Source organism: Oryctolagus cuniculus, chromosome 8, assembly GCF_051225735.1.
Source record: "Oryctolagus cuniculus isolate XC-2025 breed Fujian yellow rabbit chromosome 8, ASM5122573v1, whole genome shotgun sequence".
NCBI lineage: Eukaryota > Metazoa > Chordata > Mammalia > Lagomorpha > Leporidae > Oryctolagus > Oryctolagus cuniculus.
The window spans coordinates 82,310,239-82,336,526 of NC_142874.1; the positions used below are offsets into that span (position 1 = coordinate 82,310,239).

Here is a 26,288-nt window from a genome sequence, read left to right on the forward strand (position 1 = left end):
ATAGGACTTCTAAGGTAAGTTTATACCCATTGCAAATAGGGAAATTGAGTCTCCAAGGGATTAAGTAATCAGGAAAACAGAGATGGTAAGATATTAAAGCCAGGATACAAGCTTAGAAAGATCATATTCTAAAACCTTTTTCATTGTTTCCTAAAATTCAGCTACTACAGAAAAGTTGAAGAGGTAGGGTGACAAAGGGGAGGATGGATGGAGAAAAAGAGAAAATGGCTGAGATGAGTAGGGTAGAATAAACACAATGGGTGAATAAGACTCAATAGGGATAGAAAGGAAATGGGAGGAGCAAAGAGAGACAGCAAAGGAATGTGAGAAGGAGAGCAACTTAGAGAATGATGTATATGAAGGGTTGCTAGAAGAAGAGATACAGAAGGGGTTATTTAGGAGACTATCTGTTTGGAATATAGGCTTCAAGAAAACAAACAACTTTTACCTGTCCATTGGAATATCTATTAGCATGGTATTACCCTTGACAAGTCAAAGCACTGTAATCCTTACACATTTTGAGTAGAGCTTCTCATCTTCAGCCCCCGTTGACAGTTTGGTCATATAATACTTTGTTCTAGGGGTGTGCATCAGGTGTTTAGCAGTACCCTGGCTTCTTCCTATTTGATGTCATCAGTGCCCCTTCTAGCCTTAACAACCAAAAATGTCCAGACACTGCCAAATGTCCCCTAGGAACAGAACTGCCCCCAGTTGAGAACCACTAATTCAGAGGTTCTATTTTGGATAATGATAAAAAAATGAACAAAATACGGCTAGCATATGCAAAAATAATCTCTGAGTTTTTCCAGTGACCACATGTTCTTAGGAATAAGATAGAATTAAATTAAGGTAGAATTCATCTAAACTCAACATTTGTTATAGTATTGCTTGCAAACTGCCTTTAAAAACCTTAAAATGGGAGCAGGTCTTTGGGCCCAACAGTTCAGAAACCACCTGGAATGTCTGCATCATGTATCTGGTGCCTGCTTTAAACCCTTGCCCTGCTTCTGCTCTGCTGTACTGAGCCGCCAGCTCCTGGTTTTGGCCTGGCCAGCCTGGCTGTTGTGTGGTTTTGGGGAGTGAACCGAGGATGGGAAAGTTTGGTCTATTTGTGTCTCTCTCTTTCAAATACAATGAAAACAAAAATAAGTTTTTAAATGATCAAAAAGCATGCATAGGCTGCTTCCCCTCACTGTTTTATAAAGGACTACAAAGTGAGAGAGAAAGCAGACTATTAAATTATTAGAAAAATAAGTGATTAGTTCCATATATCATATAATATATAAAATCATCATAAAGAGCTTAAATATGTAGAGTAAAAATTAAATCGCAAGCATACATACAAAAAGGAAAACATAGGTGAGTTACTTAACTGGTTGTAGGATTAGAAAGAACTCATGAACAAGCATATCTATAAGATAAAAGGATACGTTAAAAGGTTCATGAGGAAAAACACATGCATAGTTTTTCCATAATGCACATTTTTTATGAACTTTTTGAAGATCCATTTTCTGTATGGATTTCAAGAATTTTTTTTTGTTGTACAAAAATAAACTTTTTTAAAATCCAATTTTCCACAAGACTTTTGAAGTACCCTGTGTTTGTGTGTGTGTGGATGAATGCATGAAAGCTACCAAAAAAATTCTTTAGACTGACAAAAACTAAAGACATTTCTAAATCAAAAACATCTAAATTAAAATTATAAAGCAAAAGAAAAAGGAGGATATTTATAATCAATATGTAATAGTGGGTTGATATCTTTAAAATAATGCAAGAAAAAATAGTCAACAAACATAATTTAAAAAAATGCCTGACAAATATATGAAATATCAAAAAGTACGCAGAGGCTGTCTCCCTTCCTCATTTTATTAAGCACTGTAAAGCAAGAGAGAAAGTAGATTATTAAATAATTAGCAAAATAAATACCAGCAACATCTTAAAATTTTTGCCAACTAAATTGGCAAAGATTAACAAAGATTATATTGTTCACTGTTGGCATGGATGGTTTTGAATGGGCACTGTGTACACCAATGCTGGAAGTGTACACTGGTATACCTTTTTTGAGTGAAACGTTTTTTAGGGTGGTTCAAGACGCTTCAAAGAGTTTGTCTCATTGACCTTGATCTTTCACTTCTAACAGTCTCTTTCAAGGTAAAGTCTGAGAATTTACAAGCAAAGACTTTCAGGTAGCATCACTTATAAAAGAAAATTTGGGGCCGGGGCTGTGGCGTAGCGCCATTTCAAGTCCCGGCTGCTCTCCTTCCAATCCAGCTCTCTGCTGTGGCCTGGGAAAGCAGTGGAAGATGAAGTTCTTGGGCCCCCGCACCCATTTTGGAGACCTGCAGGAAGCTCCTGGCTCCTGGCTTTGGATAGGCAGAGATCTGACCGTTGTGGCCAGTTGGGGAGTGAACCAGCAGATGGAGGACCTCTCTCTCTCTCTCTGCCTCTCCTTCTCTCTCTGTGTAACTCTGACTTTCAAATAAGTAAATAAATCTTTTTTTAAAAAAAAAGAAAATTTGAAGCATATCCCATGTGCACTGTTAGGAGAATGAACTATCAGATAGCCCTAGAAATATTTTTTGCATACAATTTTTTAATAAGAGAAAATTACACAACCTTCCAAGTAGATAAAAGAAAACGCAAAATTTTATTTATAATAAAACATGCTAAAATACATGCCCATACATACATGTATAACACATCCAGGGATATATGAATACAGAAATACCAAATGTTTGATATCCAAATATTATTGGAGGAGATTTTAAATGCTTTTGTTCTCTTCTTTTGATCTTTATTTCTAATTTTCAAAAGTACACATGACTTTCATAATCATCAAGCTAATATAATGGCCGTCTAAAGATAATGGGACCTCATTATGCTCTATGTAAGCAGTGCCATCTTAAGGTTATTCAGGTTGTGAATTAAACACTGTGTCTCACATCTAAGCAGATGCCACTGATATTATAGACAAATAATAAAGCCTGGTGGTGTTTAGGCTTCCAACTAGCTATTCAGCAGGGTGGACTCTTATACTTAGCCACCTGTGCACATGTAGATCATCTCACATTCATACAATTACTCCCACATTTGTGGAATGATTGTGTCCTGTTCCTTCAGTTCCCTGGGCATTCCCTGAAATTGCTTCTCCCCCCTGCTCATCTTCTTTAGGGGCCTGACTCCTACTTCAGACCTGACACAGCTCCTTTCTTGTAAGGCCTCCTTTCTTAGGATACTTGATTTCACCTCGGCCTCCTTTATCAGTCATTCTACCAGGAAAGATTCAGGACAGAAGGATAGAGAAACCTTAGCTTTTTCTCAAGCACAGTGGTACCTAAGGACAAATAGTAAAAAGTGATGCTGATAAAATATTAGCTATCAATAAAACACATATTAATATTAGTATTTTAGTATTACATGAATTAAATACCAGAGTACGGATGTATTTTTATCTGGTTTTATAATTTCAGTGAGCCAAAGATAGATTTTGTATAATCAAAGCTTATGCAAAAGACCAGGCTAAGGAAAGGGAATTAGGAATAGGAAAGAAAATAGGAACAGAAAGAAAATTCAGCAAAAGGATGTATAGGGAGGAGCCCTTGGCCTGGAAATAGCCCAAGGAAAAATTCTGCTCTATTAAATTATCAAGAAAGTGCAAAAGTCTGTAAAGGAAATAGAAGTAGAAAGGGGTTTAACACAAATTCGGTGCTGACAAAATCATTTAAAGAACTGGAGCAGCAGAAGGCAAGTGCCTCTGGAGTGACTGTTCAAGACCACATCACCACAGCCCTGATCCAGGTAAGAGCGAGCCTCTGATAGCTGCTGCCTTCAATTTCAGCTTAACATCCGTGAGGCCACTGGAAGACTCTGGAATTCCAGGCAGCATGCTAAACAGAAAGGACAGCAGGAAGACAGTCTGTACCTCATTTCCAGCTAATTAGTTTTGGTTCTGTTGCTGATCTATCATTTTTTCTAAAGAAACAATCACTGTAAGTTCTAAATCACTAGCTCAAGAACCAATTTTTCAAAAATACTCAGTTTGTAATTTGGAGCCCTTGTCCTTGAAACAACCAACAAAACAAACAAAATGAACTACCAAAAAATTCTCCCCAAAGAAAAACTAACTGAAACAACTCCTTGGAATCTGTTTTATAGTTGCGAATTTCATTTACCACTGCCTCAAATATCTGTACATCTCAAGTTATTTCCACCATTGTCAATGGCAGTGCAAAAATTTTAAATTTCATTCACAGGACCACCAAAAAGCTAGAAAGCAGTACTTCATGATAATATTGCAAAGAAATGATATATCTAAAAAGCAATATTTTTGCTTGTTTTTGGCTTCTTGATAAGAAGTTCTTCTTTGGTGCTGATGCATTAAGCAATGCATATCTCAGGTGTGATTGTCAATGACTGTATGTAGGTTTACAGTACATAAATAAACCACAAGGTATAAACCAAAATTATAAAAATAACTCTTCTAATGGAGCCCAAGAAAAGGAATTTCCACGACATGCAATGACGGAAGCAGGTATGCAAAAGTTTAGTCCATTTTCTAGGAAACATGGTTCACTCTTTTGTTTCATCCTTTTTCTTGTGTACCGTGAGCAACTTTGGTAAGACCAGAACTACTGATGAAGTCCCCATCATCATAACGATGCTCCCTTACAACCATTTGAAAATTTACTGTGGCAACTTGGGCACAAATGCATCCCCTACCCTCAAGGGAGTTCCCGTGGCAGTTTTCTTCTCTTTTCCAGTTGAGCAACTAAACTAAAGTAAGAGGAAACCGAGCCCTTTAGTTATTGAGTCACGGTACAGTTAGCGGGAAAACCACCAGGAAGGGAATCCGGAAGATCTCTGTTACCAATGATTTGCTTCAGTCACCATCTCTTATACTGTCACACATATATTTTCAAAAAACACGCTCCACATGGCCATCACACCTAATGCTAAGGAAGCTCTACTTTGTGTACCCAACACAGCAATTTCTGCTTCCTAAGTAACACTGCGATAATAGAAGTTATGCTTTATCTATTAAGGCGTTTAGTGATGATACTGGAGTCTGTGAAACGTGACAAAAAGGACAGATGGAGAAGGACCAGAAGAGACGGGTATTATTGTCTTAACAATATAGGCTGTAGGAAAGGCCAACAACCATTTGAATTCCCGTCTCTTCGCGTGATCCTAAAGATGACTTATCTCGAGTATTTTTGGAGATCTAATTACAGTCTTTGCTGGTGAAAATCCATTCTCTGTGTAGCTCAGTTTTTAAAATAAGCTGCCCACTGTCACACTAGATTTCATGAGATCAAACTCGGAGAGTTAAAAAACAAAACAAAAACCAATTCCCTTTTTCCCCTACTGGGGCTGGCCCCTTAAACTTCTTTCCCTTTGGTGCTAACAGAAAGCAATTTCTTGCTTTCTCACTGTGTAAATGAAGCTCAGGTGTCATCTGGGTTCCGGCGAAGCGCCTGCTCGGGGACAGTCCCCGTCGGGCCGTGTGCTGTTGGGCCAGCTGCAGCGCACGCGGCACAGCGCGGCCGCCCGCGGGAGAAACACCCGCACCTTAGGGCCCCGCGAGGCGTGCGTCCCCACCGCAAGATGGAGGGCGGGACCGGAGCAGAGGGCCCACTCGCAGCTCGGGGGAGCGGACACCAAGTCGAAAAAGAAGTGTTTGCGCGAGAGGCTTTGAAAGCAGCCGCCGTACGGAGGGCATTTCCGCAGCCCGGCGCCAGCCCGGACCCCTCGGTCCGACGGCGGCGACCCCCGACCCCGCCCGGCCGCGCCGTCCAACCGCTCCTCCCGATGGCCGCCCGAATGCCGAGGCCACCAGCGCCCCACGCGGGGCAGAGTCGAGAGGCGGCCCGGCCACTTCCCTCCGTCGCCGGGTGGGGCTCCTGACCCGGCCCGGCAGCGCCGTCGCCGCCCCTCCCCGCCTCACCTGCTCGCTCTCCGCCTGCGGCCGCCGCCCGAGCCGCCGCGGGCTCGCCCCGGGCTCCCGCTCGGTCCCCGCCGCCGCCGCCGCCGCCGCCCGCTCCGCCAGGGCGTCCCCGTCCTCGTCGCGCTCCCCGCCGCCGCCGCCGCCGCCGCCGCCGCCCCGCAGCAGCTCCCCGGCCGAGCACATCCCGCCGTCTACTCCTGCCGCCCCGGGGGCCACGCCGCGACGCCGCCCGCAGCGGCCGTCACCCCGGGATCCGCGGCGCAGGCGGCTGACAGGAGCCTCCGAAACACGCCCGGCCGGCCTGCGCGTCTGAAGTACAGAACCAGCCCGGCCCCTCCTGTCACCGGCTCGCCCCGCCCGCGGCCGCCGGGGCGGAGCCTGCGGTGGGCGGGGCCAAGGTGGGGGCGGAGCCCACGGGGGCGTGTGGGGCGGAGGAGAGAGAAAGTCTGCAGCGTGCGTGCACAGAACAGATATCTGATGGAGATTGTGGACGGTGAGAGAGGCTGTGCGTGTGTGTGTGTGTGTGAGTGAGAGAGAGAGACTATACATAATACAGGAAGAAGGTCTTGGGTAGTGTGTGTGAGCTCCTGTGTGCGTGAGACACCTAGAGACAAGTGTGAGAGCTAAAGCTACACTCGTGAGACTGTGTGTATGTGAGACTGCGTTTGTGAGTTAGGAAGAAGGGTGTGTGGGTGTGTGTGAAAGAAGCAGGAGAAACACGTGCACGAGCACACACACACGCACACACACTCCACTGCTCTCTCCGGCCACTGTCTCTGTGCTTGCCTGGCCTTGGAATGTGCCAGTTTGCTGCTGGCTGCCTGTCTGGAAGCGGCCCATCATTTGCCAGGAATACACAGTTCTTTTTTTTGGAACCTAGGAATCATGTGGTGGTGTATCTGCCTTTGTGTGTGTGTGTGTGTGTGTGTATATATATTGTTTATTTGACAGGTAGTGTTATAGACAGTGAGACAGACAGAGAGAAAGGTCTTCCTTCCACTGGTTCACCCCCCAAATGGCCGCCATGGCCGGAGCTGCGCTGATCCCAAAGCCAGGAGCCAGGTGCTTCCTCCTGGTCTCCCATGCGGGTGCAGGGCCCAAGCACTTGGGCCATCCTCCACTGCCCTCCCAGGCCACAGCAGAGAGCTGGACTGGAAGAGGAGCAACCGGGACTAGAACTGGAGCCCATATGGGATGCTGGCGCCGCAGGCGGAGGATTAACCAAGTGAGCCATGGCGCCAGCCCTGTATATTTCTATAAATGAGCAAAAACGTGTCTCAGTAGGGGATAGGGGAGGAATATCCAGTTAATGACTTTTTCTTACTACTCTGTCCATTTTGTTAAAGGGAAATTGAGGGATGCTTAAATAAAAGGCCAGATTTTTCTGTCTCTCCTACCTGCATATAGAAAAAATGATGATTTATTCTACAGATAAAATATTGGGGTGTCAATGGTATGAAAAAGAATGAGTTATTTGAGGTTTCCATTAAAGTGTGTTCAGGCCCAGAGGAGGAATTAAAATATGCTGGAATTCCTAGGCTTAATGTAAAGAACTGTTTCCTGGGTTTGATCAGGAGCAGCTCAGTGTCCTGTATGCACACAAGCTCTCGTGTGCACATGATTTGTGTGGTACGCATGCAAGCTCTCATATGCAAACTCTCAAGTCTGTTAAGTACATGTCTTGCTCTCACACACACTCTCTCTAGGGACTAGAAAATATGCTTTTTGTTCTCAAGTTAGACAGGCAATTAGTTGGATTTAATTCCTTTCTTAAAAATGTTTCAAATGTCAGAGGAGAGTATTTAAGATTATGTGTGTATAATCAGAAGCCAGTGTCATGTAGGAACTCAGAAACGTTCCTGAGGGAACTCCTTCCTTTTCTCTGATGACAAAATTTTGATTTGACTATATTAGTAGTGTTGTTGCTTATCACATAAACTTTAGGGGTACATACAGTAGACAAGAGAATGCTGGTCCTTCATTGCCAATCCTGTGCATGTAAGGCAGCCTTCAAAGTTCTCCCCCTTTTTGGTTTGTGTCTGTTAATAAGTCAAACAGTTATTCACTCTTCAATCAGGCTAAAGAGTGAAGAGAAACTCCTGTGTATGTGGGAGTGCAGAAAGCACAGAATACAGAGAGAGGCGCAAGCTAAAAAGAGTAATGCAGAGCTTAGCCTGGCTCCTCTCAGGTGACGAGTCCTACAGAAGTCCTTTGTTCCAGAATACAGTACCCGCTCTTCTGTAGATTCAGGCTGCATCTCGATTCTTCGAGAAATGTATTCGCTCAGCGTGTCAACAGGTATTTACTGCACACCACTAGACAGTAGGCCCAAGTCGAGATCCTCACTCTCAAACAGCTTTCATTTCAATATCTTTTGGATGTGATGTTGCCTCTCCTGACAAATGCCAAGATCTTGCACCAAGGAGTGGCCAGAGTCCTCTGAGCCCCACCGAGGACTCCAGTCAGAACCCTTTCTTAGTGTTGTTTATCTTTCAATTGAGGAATGAAGTTCTCTTAGAACATTTGTTTCTTTGTTCAGAGTTGTTTTTTTTTTTTTTTCCTGCAGAGCTACAGAACCAACCTTTAAACAAATCTAATGGCATTTTACACACGAGACATTATTGTGATTACATCCCAGATAACTCAGGCACATCTTAGGGGAGTGGTGGGCTGTTGTTTTTACTCTGCTGCACAGTACGAATAACACACACATAAAGCTGTCACTGCCAGTCTCCCATAGGAAATATAAGGTTGTTATTACCTAGGCAACCATAACACATAGGTCTCAAATTGTGTATAGTTTAGTTGTGGTTTTATTAGGGTATTTACCTTGTGTTTTCCCAGGAATTAATAAGTCGCAAGAAATATATGCATACTGAAGGAATGGCCCGTGTGGTACAAATGTGCTTTGTATAGTTGCTGTTGTGGAAAGGACTTTTAATTCTTAACATTCACACCTTTCATATCTTATTTTTTATTATTTTTGAGAGACTGACAGACAGAGCTCCCTTCTGCTCATTCATTCCTCAAATGATCAGGAGCTTGGTGCTCAATCTGTTTCTCCCATGTAGGTGGCAGGCACCCAACTACTTGAGTATCACTTGCTGCCTTCCAGAGTCTCCACTGGGAAAAAGTTGGAATTGTGAGTCAGACTTGGGAATTGGACTCAAACCTTCTGAAATGGGACGTGGACATTTCAACCAGCGTCTCAATCACTAGGCCAATGCCCACCCCCGATATCTTATTTTTAGTATACCTCCACACTTATTTCAATTATACATCTTGCCGGAGAGACAAAAGAACAAATCAGAGTGATCTGTATTTACTTGGTAATATGTTGTTAGAAAAAAATAGTTGTCATTTTTCAGTTTGATTTTTGACATGCTATGATATTTTATTATGAGCATCCTGTTTCAATTTTTGCCTCTCATAAAATTTTCATCAGCTTTCTTCCTATTCAGAGAGATTTCGGAACGGGGAGCTATTTTTGAGAAGTTAGAAATCTTAACCAAATTCCAGGAAATTGTGGTTTCTGGACATTTCATGTGAATGTAAAGGAAGAGGAATTTATTGGTGAACCTGCATTTCCTTTAGTGTTCCTTTGCTGTAAGGAAGCTGCACCAGGGAGATGCTGAACCAGTGCTCCCTCAGTGTTCTCTAGCTTTCTTCATTGTGATTGGGAGAAGGAGAGATTTGCCTTTTCTTGTGGAATTAGCTTCTAGTTTCTCTGCTTTGTTCCCTTTGTCTGTTGTGGCTTCTTTGCTTCCAGTTGTATGCTCAGTTCTCTCTCAACAGTAAGGATATAGATTAAGAGTTGTATTTATTAAGAAAAAAAAGCTATAAGAAGGTTATTAAAACTCACTAGGAGAGGGAAAAATGGAATAGCAAACAATTGTGAGGTATTATAAATAGCTGTTGGCAATTCTAAAATGTTGACTAAACCTTAGCTTGGGCAATACTACAGGAAAATAGTTAAACTCAGTCATTGCAATTTGCTAGCATTCTTTTGGCCGTACATATTCTGAAGCATAAAGATATCTATGGCTTGGATCCCACCAAACTCAGACCTGGGAAATTCAAGATCATTCAAAGAAGGGCATGTCAAGAAACAGGGAGACGTGGGTCCAAGGAGGGCAATCGGTGTTCAACCTGTTACTCAATCATTATGTACTATTTATTTCAAAATTGCTAGGAGTAGATTTTAAAGGTTGTCACTACAAAAACAGATTGACATACAAGGTGATGAGTATATTCATTAGCTTGATGATCATTCCACAATATAAACATTTATCAAAACATCACCTTGTGTCTCATAAATATATATGTATGTATATATTTTGCCAATTAAAGTAGAAATTGAAAAAAGAGAGAAAGCTTGTTTGATTAAGGCAGAACTATAGTGAAAATCTGAAAGTAACCCAGTGTTTTCCAGTAGGGAAATGGCTGAATAAACAATGGTGTATTGACACATGTATCCATGATCTTTCAGTGGTAAAGATGGGACCGATGTTGTAGCTGGTAAAGCCACCACCTGTGGTGGGTGCCAATTCTAGACACAGCTGTTCCACTTCTGATCCAGCTCCCTGCCTAAGGCCAGGGAAAATCAGTAGAGGATAGCTTAAGTGTTTGGGCCCCTGCTGCCCACATGTGACACCTGGATGAAGCTCCTGGCTCCTGTTTTCGGCCTGGCCCAGCTCTGGTTGTTGTAGCCATCTGTGGAGGGAATCAGCAGATGGAAGATCTCTCTGTCTGCCCCTACCCCCCCCCCAATTACTCTGACTTTCAAATACATAAATTTTTTTTTTAAATGGTAAAAATGAAGATTTTGTTCAGCACTCTGGCCTCAGAATCAGCCCTTAAGGCATGCGGGTCTGGCTGAAGAGCCCATGCAAGTATTTTAGGCATGGAAAGCCAAGAAACACTGGCAAAAAAAAAAAAAAAAACAAAAAACAAAACCTAAATGAAAGATCCCTGCGAGTGAGATCCCAGTGGAAAGAACAGGGCCATCAAAGAAGGAGGTACCTTTCTCTGAAGGGAGGAGAGAACTTCCACTTTGACTATGACCTTGTCTAAATATGATCAGAGTCAGCAAACTCAAAAGGCCTCCACAGCCTGGGTAACTCATGACAAGAGCCTAGGGTGATCACTGATGCCATAAACGAGAGTGTCAATTTGTTAAGTCAACAACAGGAGTCACTGTGCACTTACTCCTCATGTAGAATCTCTGTCCTTAATGCATTGTACATGTGAATTAATGCTATAACTAGTACTCAAACAGTATTTTACACTTTGTGTTTCAGTGTGGATGCGAACTGTTGATATCTTTACTTAATATATTCTAAATTGAGCTTCTGTATATAAAAATAATTGAAAATGAATCTTGATGCGAATGGAATGGGAGAGGGAGTGGGAGTTGGGAGGGTTGTGGGTGGGAAAGAAGTTATGGGGGGGAAAAGCCATTGTAATCCGTAAGCTATACTTTGGACATTTATATTTATTAAATAAAAGTTAAAAAAATGAAGATTTTGTGTCAGTATGATAAAGTTTTAAATAATACTGATTGAAAAAATACAGACTGATGAAGGCATAGCACCTCAATTATCCCATATTCCAGGGGTAGATATGTAAAAAAGTAACACGGGACTGAGTTTTGCCCAGCATAGGGAGTAAGTCTTAATAGAAGTGAAATTGTGTGAGCATGTAGACCAAATTTGGAAGGGAAAATTTTAAAAAGGCTTTTTGGATGATATAACCATGGGTAATGTGTTTCCCTGTAAGATTAATTTTAATGTTAAGATTTAAAAATAAATTATTTTTCAAGCTCTGTATCTGTTTTCCATGTAAAGTGGGACTGCTGCCACCCAAAGTCTGGTTGTTTCAACTTCATAGCTGAAAGTTCTATTACCTTTTGTTGAATAATTTAGTTCTTGAATGGGTTTGGATCTTTTATTCATGGTGTTCTTAATAATTTAGAATCGGAGTTGCAAGGAATCTGAGGCCATTTAGAGTGAACTCCCACCCAGTCTAGGGACCCCTTCTATAACATCTATGATAGATGTCACCCTCCTTCCACTTGGAGACTTCCAACTATGTGAAACTCATTATTCATAATACCTCCTGTGTGGTGGTAACTCTACTTGTTAGAAAGTTGTTTCTGTTTATCTGATTGAATCTGTAGCCTTATCCCCCCTTACTATTGGTCCTAATTCATTCCTGAAGTATGAGAACAAATTAATCTATTTTCCCTCCCTCAAGACAGTCCTTTGGAAACTTTAAAAATTTATCTTTATTTGAGAGGTAGAGTTACAGTCAGAGAGAGGGAGAGACAGAGACAAAGGTCTTCCATCTGCTGGTTCGCTTCCCAAAAGGCCCAAAGGGTGGATCTGTGCCGATCTGAAGCCAGGAGCTTCTTCCAGGTCTCTCACGTGGCCATCCTCCACTGCTTTCCCAGACAATAAGCAGAGAGCTGGATCAGTAGAGGACAGCTGGGACTTGAACTGGTGCCTATATGGGATGCTGGTGCCTCAGGCGAAGACTCAACCTACCATACCACAGCGCTGGCCCCAGAATTTTTTTTAAAAAATGATTTTTGTGGAACATGTGTTTGGCACAGGAATTAAGACATCACTTGGGATGCCCGCTTCCAATATCAGCATGTGTGGTTCTAGTCCAGGTTCCTTTACTTCCTATCCAGCTTTCTTCAGAAGTGCACCCTGGGAGGCAGTAGGTGATGGTTCAAGTCTTTGGCTCCGTGCCACCCACGTGGGACAAGTAGAGTTCTGGTCTCCTGGGTTTGACTTGACCCAGCCCTGGCTGTTGTGTACAGTGAGGAGTGAACCAGCGTATGGGGGCCCTTCATCTCTCTGCCTTTCAAATAAGCTGAAAATGGATAAATAAAAAAAGATTTATTTATTTATTTGAAAAGTAGAGTTACAGAGAGGGAGAGGCAGAGGCAGAGAGAAAGACCTTCCATCTACTCGTTCTCTCTCTAAACAACTACAGTGGCCAGGGTTGTGCCAGGCTGAAGTCAGGAGATGGGAAGTTTATCTGGGTCTCCCACATGGCAGCAGGGGCCCAAGAACTTGGGGCATCTTCCTCTGCTTTCCCAGGCACAGTAGCAGGGAACTGGATTAGAAGTGGAGCATCTGGGACTCCAACCAGTGTTCACATGGGATGCAGTATCACAGGCAGCAGCTTAATTTGCTGTGCTACAACTCTGGCCCCTAAATAAAAAAAATTTTTAAAGTGATTTGGTCTTAAAACAACTGATTTTGTCTTTTCTTAGACTTTATTCTTTCAGTTGTTACTTATCAATAGACATTGGATTTTGCCATTGTTATTGGTACCTACTTGATTTTTCAAGGCAAAATATATATGTTACAGATAAACAGCAAGGTATACCTACATCTTGTGTTAACAGTACCCAGGCTTTTTATATTTACCCATTTGTCTTTCACACTTTTCTGTGATTTCAGTAAAGATGAATCTATGTCTGGATCCAGTTATGGAGAATGTGAACTTTACTAAGTAAACTGCATTTCACCCTGCCACCTTCCATGGCTACATGAGCCATCAGTCCCATCAGCACAGATCAAATCCAGTTGTAACACTTTAGTTTACATAATAGGAAAAACAAAGTCTTGTCTACAGGATTGGTATGTGATTATATAAGACTAGAATGGCAGGAGGACCACCTTATAGGAACTAAGCTAATCTAGTAGAACACATGATTGAGAGCTGGATGTTTATAGTTAGCTACTCCAAAAGTTAAAGCTACCCCTGAATGTCTTTTTCGGTCACATAAAAGCTAATAAATTTATTATCAAAATGCTGCTCCCCACATTTTTTTCTCATAAACTATGTTGGGTTGGATTTCACTACTTACTAAAAGAGTCAGAATGGTACCGACTCTAAATTGGGATGTAGAAGTGCATAGTTCTGCTACTATCCGGTTGCAAACATTTGGGCAGTTCATTTGTCTCTGGTACTGAATTTCATCATCAGCAAAACAAGTAGGTTGAGCTGGACAATTTAAACACCCTCTTCTGGGTTCCAATTCTACTGTTCCTGTATGACTTTGCTTGCAGAACTAATCTGAGTGCCTTGGATTCTGTTCTTTGAACTTCAATTAATCAAGTTGTTCTGATTGGGGACATTGAAAAAACCAAAGGATAGAAGCAGCTTTTTATGCTGTCTGTTCCTTTTTCACTTATAATTAAGTGACCTGAGGCTATTTCCCACCATACCTCTTCAACAAAGATCTTTTAACATGTTTTGAGGTACATATAAGAAGTCCTATTATAATTCTAAGACATCTGTAATTTTGAGACTCTACAAAGAAGTAGCTCCCTTTTACTCTACAACCTAGATGTAACACTCTTTTACTGCTTAAGTCTTATATTGACAAATATCCCATTTTCAGAAAATTTGTGAAAATAGTCCAGTGAACACAAATAGAGCCTTTTCCTGTGTGTGCTTTCCTAAGTCTGTTGGTCTCAAGACATTTTAGAGATGTCTTATATACATGAAGAAAATTCAGGACTTCTGAGAAGAATGCTACTTTTCCTAGGAACATTTAGAAGGCTCTTGAGAAGCAGAGGTGATGAAGTATAGAGATAAACAATTCTATGCCTTGACTCTGCCTTAATTCCAATCCTGGCTTTCTTTAAATCCTCAGTTTTCTTATTTGTAATAAACAAGCATTATTAACACGAGCATTCATACTCAAATATTTTAGTTTGCATTACTATTATGTGAGTAGAACTGATAACATAAGAGTTCTACATTGCATAGGGAAAAGTTAGTTATTTTTGCTCTGCAAATGAACTTATTTCTTCACATAAGAAATAACTCAGTGGTTGGCTTAAAACGAATGCAGAAAGCTAAAACAGAAATTAAATAATATGCATTTCTAGCTGGGCTGGGAACCAGTCCCCAAATAGCATCTGCCAATATGGTTCTAGAGGAAGTAAGCTTAGATCCAGGGAGGCAGATGGGTTACATCTCATGTGCCAATTACTGGAAGTGACTGTCTGGTACACTGTACAAAAAGGCTTGAGAGAACCAGTCAAGAAGGAGCAACTGCCATGGCATAGGAGACAGGAGTGACAGCACACATGTGATGGTCTGTGTGTTCCCCACCTCCCCAATCTGCATGCTAAAATATTCAGATGTGGGACCAACAGCAGATAGTGCAGTCTTGAGAGCAGAGCCTGCATGGCTGAGGTTAGGGCCCTAACTAAAGGGCTTGAGTGAACAAATTCATTCCTGTCTGCTCTTCAGGCATGTGAGGACACAGCATTCACTGCCGTTGTTCCCTCTATTCCTTCTGCTATGTTAAAACACAGAGTTCAAGGTGCTGCTGGGCCTTGATCTTGGACTTCTCAGCCATCAGAACTATGAGAAACACATTTCTATTATTTATGAATGCTCCTGTTTCATGGATTTTGTTATAGCAGCAAAAATGGACTACGACACATGGATTTGCTAATTCTGGTCTAGGTACGAAAAACAAAGAAGGTAAGTTTCAGGAATGTGGAGTGAAGTTGACACTGTTGAGGCAGAATGGAGAAAAATATTAGTTGGTTGAAATAAAATATTCAAGCAAGTCTGTTGGTAAAGCAGTAATAGGTGTATACATCTACCTTAGCATTTACTACATCATAGTAATGCCTTTGTTTATATATTTCTTTCTCCAATTAGAGTAAAAGATTCTAGAAGGAAGACCCACAATAGCCCTGTGCCAGATATGTAGTAAGCCATAATTGACAATGGAGCTAATTCAGTTATATCTACGTTTATATTATCTCGGGTTAAAAATCCTTACCTTACAAAACTCACCCAATTTCTTTTTTAAAATGTTTTATTTATTTATTTATTTATTTATTTATTTATTTATTTATTTTGAAAGGCAGAGAAGAGAGAGAGAGAGAGAGAGAAATAGAGAGGTATCTTTCAAATCTTTCATTTACTGTTTCACTTGCCAAATGCCCACAACAGCCAGAGCTGGGTCAGGATGAGCCAAGAGCCTGGGAACTCAACCAGGTCTCTCATGTGGGTGGCAGAGATCCAAGTACTCGAGCCATCATATGCTGCCTCCAAGGGTGCACATTGTCAGGCAGCTGGATTGGCAGTGAAGTATCCAGGATTTGAACCAATGACCTGAAATAGGTGTTCTGATATGGGATACAAGTGTGCCAAGTGGTGGGAGACTTAACCACTGAACCAAATGCCTGCCCCCAACTCACCTCATTTTTATGCCTAGGTTGGTGCCTCTTTATCTACTTAATTTCTTATTAAAATATATTCGGAAAAGTCCAGTATTGTCTCCAGTAAACAAAGAGCAAAAAAGGTGATTGCCAGATTTTAATCAATATATAGAAGGAGCAGTGTGTCCATGATTGCTAAGACTTTTTTCAGAACTAACACAGGACAGAACTTAGGTAGTGAATAGAAGACATGAGGTTCCTGGAAATATACATTTTAGGCCATTTGTAAAAACTAACCAGCTCCTTTTCTTCTGCAACTCATTAGATACATATGGTATCTATTAAAAAGAGCAAAAAATCAAAATTCTATGATTCCTTGTATTCTTCAATGTCTAAATTAGAGGTAGTCCTTAGCTCTTAATTTCTGAAATTTTGTCCAGCTTTCTCTTTCCACATCATTAATTGACACTAAGTGCTAAATAAAATGTGTACTGTTGCATTCAGAAGCTAGAGGACAATTACTCTGAGTCAGTAGAAGAAAGAGATCATTTTTTTCCTTTTTTTCTGAATAATGTGATGATTTCATAATTTAATTTAATTATGTCATAAAATTTTATAGACATAAAAGACAATGTCCCAGGAAAGTAAAAACTCTATTCCAGGTCTCATAAACTTAATAGCAGTTGAACAAAGATCAAAATTGTTATGGATGTCCATAACAGCCAAATTGTCATCGACAATATGTATGCTGTTTTGCTTTAACTTGCTTATCTATGTGGTTAAATATCAGGGAAGACAATGAAGTTTAAAAATTGATATAGATTGGGACCACTGCTTTGGTAGAGGAGGTAAAGCCTGCCATGCCAGCATAACATATGGGCACTGGTTCAAGTCCCGGCTGCTCCACTTCCCATCCAGCACCCTGCTAATGCACCTGGGAAAGCTGAGGAAGATGGTCTAAGTTCTTGGGCCCCTGCACCAGTATGGGAGATTTGGAAGAGGCTCCAAGCTCCTGGCTTCAGATCAACCCAGCTCCATGTTTTATGACCGTTTGGGGAATGAACCAGCTGAGGGAAGACACCTCTCTCTCTCTCTCTTTCTCTCTCTCTGCCTTTCAAATAAATGAATAAATAAATCTTTAAAAAATTGATATGACTTGCGAGGTACATACCTCCACAATTATTACTTTAAGATTATCTAAAGGATTTTATAGTTTTAGCTATATTACAATGTATACATCTGACTGTCACATAGATTTTCCAAAATATATTTTATGAAAAAGTATGTGACTTTATATTTCTTTCTTTGTAGTTGTATCTTTTCTGAAATTGTACTTGGGTTATATTCCATTCTTTTCTGCTTTAATGATGTCTTGCTGTCCATATCTTTACCTTTAATAAACTAATCTGTCCAGAACACAGTTAAGAACAAGGAACTGAGAAGAATGCCCTCTGAGTGACTGTTGAACTTGCCTGAGCATTGTAGCTCATTTATTCAGGAAAAACTGTTCTCTCATCTTCACTCAGAGGCTATTTAGTCACAATCTACTCAGTAATATAACACACTTCATGCAAAAATGACACCTATGTTTAGTTTAAGTTCTACATCCAAGGCACCATAGGGTTCAATTCAAGTGAAGGAGCACAAAGAATATAGAAACCCTTCTTGTTCCCAAGAACTTAAACCTTAACAGAACATATACAGCATCTACACATCTAAGAGTAAAGCAGTGGAGAGTGAGGACATCTCACAATTACATGTAAAGTGCTGTACTGTTCAGTAGGCTGGGAGTTCAGTAACTTCCATGCCTAGAGGGTACATCCAAAATAGCAAACTTAGAAGATGGAACAACCATTATAATCATGCATGCTGTCAGCAGTTGCCACAGGTTGATCATCCCTAGTCTAAAACCCCAAACTTAAAATGCTCTAAAACCTGAAAACTTCTGAGCACCAACGTAAGATCACAACTGGAAAATTCCACACCTGATCTCACAGGATGGGTTGCAATCACAATGCAGGTGTGCTAAAAATCTTATATAAAATTACATTTAAACTATATGGATAAGGCATATATGAAACAAAAATTAATTTTCTCTTTAGACTCGGATCCTATCCCCAAGATAAATATTCGAAGATCCCAAACAATTCAAATTCTAAAGCACTTCTCATCTCAAGCAGTTGGGATAAGGGAGATTCAACTTGTAGTATAGCTGATGAGTTAACATCAAGTGAGAACTCAATACACTGAAAGCAGGACCTGAACTTAATGTTCAGAAGCCAGGTAATACAAGGGCACATTTTGAAAGGCTTTGAGGACATGATTGAATCACAAGGAAATCAATATCAGGATGATTCATACAGTTTTAGAATTAGAATTTCCTTTTGTGACTATCTGTATACAATTTTAAAACCTTTACTTATTTATTTGAAAGGCAGAGTGACAGAGAGAGGGAAAGATAGAGAGACAGAGATCTTCCATTCACTGATTTACTCCCCAAATGTCCACAAGTAGCTGGGGCCGGGTCAGGTTGAAGCCAGGAGCTAAGAACTGCATCTGGGTCTTCCACATGGGTGGTGGGAACAATAGTACTTAGGCTATCACCTGCTGCCTCCGGGTGCATTGGCACAAAGATCGAAAGTGGAGGCAGGCCTCAATCCCAAAGATATTGAATGGGGGCTTTTCAAGCTGTGGCTTAACCTGCTGTGCCACAACTGTCCCTACATACCTCTTATTAATGGTAGTAAGAAAGGGTAATGACTTGCCTAGCTAAGATGGTCTGGGCAAGATGGTCATCCTTGACTTCCTTTTTCTTTCCTCTCATCTTTTTCAGGCTTCCCACAACCCATTCTCTCTCTCTCTCTCTCTCTTAGATTTATTTATTTTACTTCAAAATCAGAATTACAAAGAGGGAGAAGTAGAGGCAGAGATAGATAGATAGATAGATAGATAGATATCTTCCATCACTGGTTCATTCTCCAAGTGGCTGCAATGGCTAGAGCTGGGCCAGTCCAAAGCCAGGAGCCAGGAGCTTCTTCTGGGTCTCCCATGCAGGTACAGGGGTCCAAGGACTTGGGCCACCCTCCACTGCTTTTCCTGGAACACCAGCAGGGAGCTGGATTGGAAGTGGAGCAGCTGGGATTTGAACAGGTGTCCATATGAGATGGCAGTGCTGCAGCTGGTGTCTTAACCTGCTATTTAACAGCACCAGCCCCTCCCATTCTCTTTCAATCAATTACTTTGTTCTTTTTCCTTCATTTTCCTTAAATGTGTCTTTCCTTTTCCTTGTCAATATTCACTGCCTTCTGTCACAACTTCGCTGCTTTTTTTCCCTGAAATTCTTTTTTTTTTTTTATTTTTTATTTATTTATTTATTTTTTTGACAGGCAGAGTGGACAGTGAGAGAGAGAGACAGAGAGAAAGGTCTTCCTTTGCCGTTGGTTCACCCTCCAATGGCCGCCGCGGCCAGCGCGATGTGGCCGGCGCACCGCGCTGATCCGATGGCAGGAGCCAGGAGCCAGGTGCTTTTCCTGGTCTCCCATGGGGTGCAGGGCCCAAGCACCTGGGCCATCCTCCACTGCACTCCCGGGCCACAGCAGAGGGCTGGCCTGGAAGAGGGGCAACCGGGACAGAATCCGGCGCCCCAACCGGGACTAGAACCCGGTGTGCCGGCGCCGCTAGGCGGAGGATTAGCCTAGTGAGCCGCGGCGCCGGCCTGAAATTCTTCCATAGATTCCAACTCATCTTCCCCTTTCAATGTCTGATCCTTTTTAAATCTCTATCCCACATTCTCATGGTCATCTGACTGAAACACAAACTATTGACTCATATAGCAGTAGATTTTCACTATCTGCAGGTTGAACTTCAGACTCCTCTGCTCCCTTTCACTGTATTCCATATCAACTGATACTGTGTGTTTAATTTTGAAGGGATTGTAACACTTTCCTCTTATTGCCTCTCCAAATTCCCTTAGCTGATAGGAATATCTCAACCTTTAAAACTCACCTCAAGTGTCATCTCCTCCAGGAATCCCAGGGTAAGATAGAATCTCTTTTCACAGTCCAGGAGAGATTTTCATTGTATCTTATTATTGGAGTGATCTCATTTGCTTACAACTGTGTATTTGGCTCCCCTACAGAAATGTGAGCTCTTTGATAAAGCATGTTTTATTCATCTTCATCTGCTGAATTCAGTTTTAGGTGCCTGCTCTGAACTAAATGTTTGTTTCCACCCCCCACCCCAAAATTTATATTTTGAAACCCAATCCCCAGTGCGATAGCTTTCAGAGGTCAGGCCTTTGGGTGATTGGGTCATGAGGGCAAAGTCCTCCTGAATGAGATTACTTCCCTTACTAAATCCGTAGCAGAGAACACCCTTGCTCTTCTTGCCAAGTGAGGACAGAGTGAGAAGAACCAGGAAGTGGAACCTCACTAGACACAGAACCTACCACAGCTTTGATTTTAGACTTCCAAGCCTCCAGAACTGTGAGAAATCACTTTCTGTTGCTTATAAGCCACCTAGTCTATGGGATCTTGTTATAGCTGCTTGAATGGACTAGGACAGTGCTCAGTGTTAGGACATACTGGATGCTCAATAGATGTGCTGCATGCACGGGCAGCTACCAGAGACAATACTACACAAATACTAATGGCCAGGCAAGCGCTCTTGCTCCTGTGCTCTTGGTTCTTGAAACGGGCTATGTATCAGAGTTACTTGAGAAGTTTAAAAAGCAAGATTTCTGGGCTTCATGCCTGTACTAGAAAAATCAGCATATTTTCTCTGTATTTTTATGATGGTTCCCAGGTGATTTTTGTAAGTCAACAGCACCTGTTCTCATGTTGGAGTTTGTAAATCATTGCAAAACATTTCCTTTCATGTGCCTTTAAGAACAATCATGTTTAGGAAGTGAAAACAATATGTAATAAATTTTAGAGAGATCTACATTCAAGATGGTTAAATTTGTTTCAAATGCAGACAATATTGGTTAAAGGACAGTTATCCAGGAAACTGTATACACTATAGTAATTCATTCAGTAATTATTCTGGAGAGCTAAAGCCTTACCTTTTACTCAGATCACTCATTTACTTTTCTTCTTTCCTAACTCATCTGGAATGGTTTTCATTCTTCACATTGGTTTTGTGTGTGACTACTTTTTCATATCTTTTGCTCTTTTCTCCATTTATAATTAGGAAAACTGCATTCTTCAAGTCTCCTTTCTTCATGATACTCACTTTCCAGCTTCTGCATTTTAAAATCCATGATCCTTCATGTGACTGCTCTGTGGGTTTGTTAAGACTCTGTAAGGTACCTAATGGTTTGCGTTTGTGGGAGAATGAGCCCTGCATTTCTTCTTGCCATCACGTTGAGTCAGTCGGGTACTGCTGCTGAGAGGAGCTGGCGTGGGTGGGGGTTTGGCTGACTCCACAGTTTTCCATATGCACCATGTGCTCCTCATGCTCCAGCAGGAAGCTGGTCTCCACTAGCAGACCTGGGAGCAGGAAGACAGCCATCGTGTGGGTGGTCTTGAAGAAACCTCCCTCTATTTTTCCTGTACCCAGCTGGTTTTAAGTCTCTGGATGATAGTGTGAAAACAATCGTCAAGTTTTGCCTTTGATTTAATATTTCAGGCCTGTGTTAAAGACTGGCCTTGGTTTTGGACCTATATTTTGATGTATTTTACAAGATAATTTATCTCTAGCTTTGGTTTTCCCATGAGATACTTTGTTGTATAAATATCTTATTTTTAGTTTTGATTATGTAATTTGGTACAAATCTAATGATTTCGCAATGGAAGTTCATACTACCATCACCTTAGTTGTGGGGGAAAATATATTTGTTTTAATTCACACCACTATTATGACTTATGTGATCTTCAGTTACTTTATAGATGAAAGGCATGAAATACACATTTCTTCTCAGTTATTTTCAAAAGTTTATAGCTTTCAAGTCATTGAGAATGTGGACTAATGTAACATTTACATTTTCTGCTCTTGTTATTTTTTGCTAGCTAGCAACACATATTAGCTTAATAGATCCTTCTTGTGTTCAAATGTAGTACTAAATGTGTACTAAAATGTAGTGAATAATTTTTGGTCAGCATTGTGCTGCAGTGGGTTAAGCCACTGCTTGTAACACCAGTATCCCACATTAGAGTGCTGGTTTGAGTCCTGGCTGCTCTGCTTTCAATCCAGTTTTCTGCTAATGCTCCTGGGAAAGCAGAAGAAGATGGCTCAAGTGGTTAGGTCCCTGCCACAAACTTGGAAGATCCAGGGTGGAGTTGTTGGCTCCTGGCTTCAACTTGTCCCAGCCCTGGAAATTGTGGTTATCTGGGGAGTGATCCAACAGGTAGGAGGTATTTCTCTGCCCGTCTGTCCCCCTCTCTCTGTCATTCTGCCTTTTAAATAAACAGATAAATAAATAAATAAATAAACAAACTTTTTTTTTAAAAAAGAAACACAGAATGTAAAGCATTTATACAACCACAAAGAAATGTTTTGGAGTTGAGGAAATGTCAAAATAAGTAAATGGAACAAATTGAGTGTCTTCAAAGACTTCTATTCCCAAAGGACATCTGTGTTCTGCCTTGACCCAGATCTAAACTGGCTGATTCATGTAAGGGCAAGAGGGAAAGTTCAGTTATTTGCATTTATTAACTGGTTACTATATACTCTCAAGGTTGTAAAATGTCCCAGTGTTTAGCAATTTTTGTTTAAGTGTCAGTGAGGTGGTTCCCTTGGGCTAGTTAATGAAATATCCTATACCAAATTTTGCTTCACTTTTCCATAGACCTCCAGAAAGCTCTGCATAATAATCTTTTATGTTAACTTAAATACTAAGTTTCAAGGTCAAACATTTAAGTCTAATATTGGTTAACATAAAAAATTCATCAAGGATTGTGATTTTCTATAATGTATGTAGATAATATAAAGTGATATTTTAAAAAGTTGCAATAGCAGTAACTATATGTTGTGCTAATGTAACTCTCAAAGTTGAAAGTGACTGACAATTTTACATAAATATATGTATACATATATGAATATTTCAAGAAGTTTATAAAAAATGGAATTAAGAAATAAATTTGGGAGTGGCATTATGGCCCAGAGGGTTAAGCCAGTACTTCTGACTCTGGCACCACATATCTGAATGTCTGCTCAAGTCCCTGCTGCTCCACTTCAATTCTAGCTTCCTGCTAATGTGCATAGAATGGCAGTAGAAGATGGTCTAAGTGCTTGGGTCCCTGCCACCTGTGTGGCAGCCCTGGATGGAGTTCTGGGATCCTGGCTTTAGCTTGGCTCAGATCCAGCTATTATGACCATTTGGGAGAGTGAATCAGGGATGGAATGCCTTTTTATCTCTCTGTCTCTGATCACCCCCTCCCTCCGCCTCTTCATCACTCAGCCTTTCAAACAAACTAATTAATTTTTTTTAAAATTTACTTTGGTGTAAACTTTTTTTATTTAGTAAATATAAATTTCCAAATTACAGTTTATGAATTACAATGGCTTCCCCCCCATAATTTCCCTCCCACTCGCACCTCTCCCATCTCTCGCTCCCTCTCCCATTCTATTCACATCAAGATTCATTTTCAATTCTCTTTATATACAGAAGATCAATCTAGAATATATTAAGTAAAGATTTCATAGCTTGCACCCACACAGAAACACAAAGTGTAAAATACCATTTGAGTACTAGTTATAACATTACTTCACATTGGACAACACATTAAGGACAGATCCCACATGAGAAGTAAGTGCACAGTGACTCCTGTTGTTGACTTAACAATTTGACACTCTTGTTTATGGCGTCAGTAATCTCCCTAGGCTCTAGTCATGAGTTGCCAAGGCTATGGAAGCCTTTTGAGTTCGCCGACTTCGATCTTACTCCGACAGGGTCATAGTCAAAGTGGAAGTTCTCTCCTCCCTTCAGAGAAAGGTACCTCCTTCTTTGATGGCCCCATTCTTTCCACTGGGATCTCACTCGCAGAGATCTTTCATTTAGGTCTTCTTTTTTTTTTTTTTTCCCAGAGTGTCTTGGATTTCCATGCCTGAAATACTCTCATGGGCTCTTCAGCCATATCTGAATGCCTTAAGGGCTGATTCTGAGGCCAGAGTGCTATTTAGGACATCTGCCATTCTATGAGTCTGCTGTGTATCCTGCTTCCCATGTTGGATAATTCTCTCCCTTTTTGATTCTATCAGTTAGTATTAGCTGACACTAGTCTTGTTTATGTGATCCCTTTGACTCTTAGACCTATCAGTGTGATCAATTGTGAACTGAAATTGATCACTTGGACTAGTGAGATGGCATTGGTACATGCCACCTTGATGGGATTGTATTGGAATCCCCTGGCATGTTTCTAACTCCACCATTTGTGGCAAGTCTGATTGAGCATGTCCCAAATTGTACATCTCCTCCCTCTCTTATTCCCACTGTTATATTTAACAGGGATCACTTTTCAGTTAAAATTTAAACACCTAAGAATAATTGTGTGTTAATTACAGAGTTCAACCAATAGTACTAGAACAAAACAAAGAAAAAATACTAAAATGGATAAAGTATTACATTGTACATCAACAGTCAGGACAAGAGCTGATCAAGTCACTGTTTCTCATAGTGTCCATTTCACTTAAACAGGTTTCCCCTTTGGTGCTCAGTTAGTTGTCGCCGACCAGGGAGAACTGGCTTAATTCACTCAGAATAATGTTTTCCAGATTCCTCCATCTTGTTGCAAATGACCAGATGCTGAAATTCATATGGAGACACAGGAGACCTCAAATAGCTAAAGCAATTTTGTACAACAAAAACAAAGCTGGAGGCATCACAGTACCAGATTTCAGGACATACTACAGGGCAGTTGTTATCAAAACAGCATGGTACTGGTATAGAAACAGATGGATAGACCAATGGAATAGAATAGAAACACCAGAAATCAATCCAAACATCTACAGCCAACTCATATTTGATCAAGGATCCAAAACCAATCCCTGGAGTAAGGACAGTCTATTCAATAAATGGTGCTGGGAAAATTGGATTTCCACATGCAGAATCATGAAGCAAGACCCCTACCTTTCACCTTACACAAAAATTCACTCAACATGGATTAAATACTTAAATCTACAACCTGACACCATCAAATTGTTAGAGAGCATCAGAGAAACCCTGCAAGATGTAGGTACCGGCAAAGATTTCCTAGAAAAGACCCGGGAGGCACAGGCAGTCAAAGCCAAAATTAACATTTGGGATTGCATCAAAATGAGAAGTTTCTGTACTGCAAAAGAAACAGTCAGGAGAGTGAAGAGGCAACCAACAGAATGGGAAAAAATATTTGCAAACTATGCAACAGATAAGGGGTTAATAACCAGAATCTACAAAGAAATCAAGAAACTACACAACATCAAAACAAACAACCCACTTAAGAGATGGGCCAAGGACCTCAATAGACATTTTTCAAAAGAGGAAATCCAAATGGCAAACAGACACATGAAAAAATGTTCAAGGTCACTAGCAATCAGGGAAATGCAAATCAAAACCACAATGAGGTTTTACCTCACCCCAGTTAGAATGGCTCACATTCAGAAATCTACCAACAATAGAGGCTGGAGAGGATGTGGGGAAAAAGGGACACTAACCCACTGTTGGTGGGAATGCAAACTGGTTAAGCCACTATGGAAATCAGTTTGGAGATTCCTCAGAAACCTGAATATAACCTTACCATACAACCCAGCCATACCACTCCTTGGAATTTACCCAAAGGAACTTAAATTGGCAAACAAACAAGCTGTCTGCACAATAATGTTTATTGCAGCTCAATTCACAATACCTAAGACCTGGAACCACCCAAATGCCCATCAACAGTAGACTGGATAAAGAAATTATGGGACATGTACTCTATAGAATACTATACAGCAGTCAAAAACAATGAAATCCGGTCATTTGCAACAAGATGGAGGAATCTGGAAAACACTATGCTGAGTGAACATTTTAAAAATCCAAGCATATTGGGGTCTCCAAAAAGCTCATGGGAAATGCATATGCACAAACTAGACTTCAAAAAATGTTTTGCACCAAAATAAGCTTTTCTTTTAATGCCACTTTCACCAACTTTTTGCGGTACACTATTATTATATACACATAT

The 26,288-nt window shown here is 40.9% G+C and overlaps 1 protein-coding gene across 1 annotated transcript in view; it reads right to left on the reverse strand.

Annotated features, from left to right (window-relative positions):
* FAM241A (family with sequence similarity 241 member A) overlaps window positions 1-6,297 on the reverse strand; it is a 35,784-nt gene extending 29,487 nt beyond the window's left edge. The window contains exon 1 of the mRNA XM_002717099.6: window positions 5,945-6,297. Within this exon, the coding sequence (XP_002717145.3) occupies window positions 5,945-6,127 (183 nt within the window). The 5' untranslated portion in view covers window positions 6,128-6,297. The remainder of the gene's footprint in view (window positions 1-5,944) is intronic.
* Between the last annotated feature and the right edge of the window lie 19,991 nt (window positions 6,298-26,288).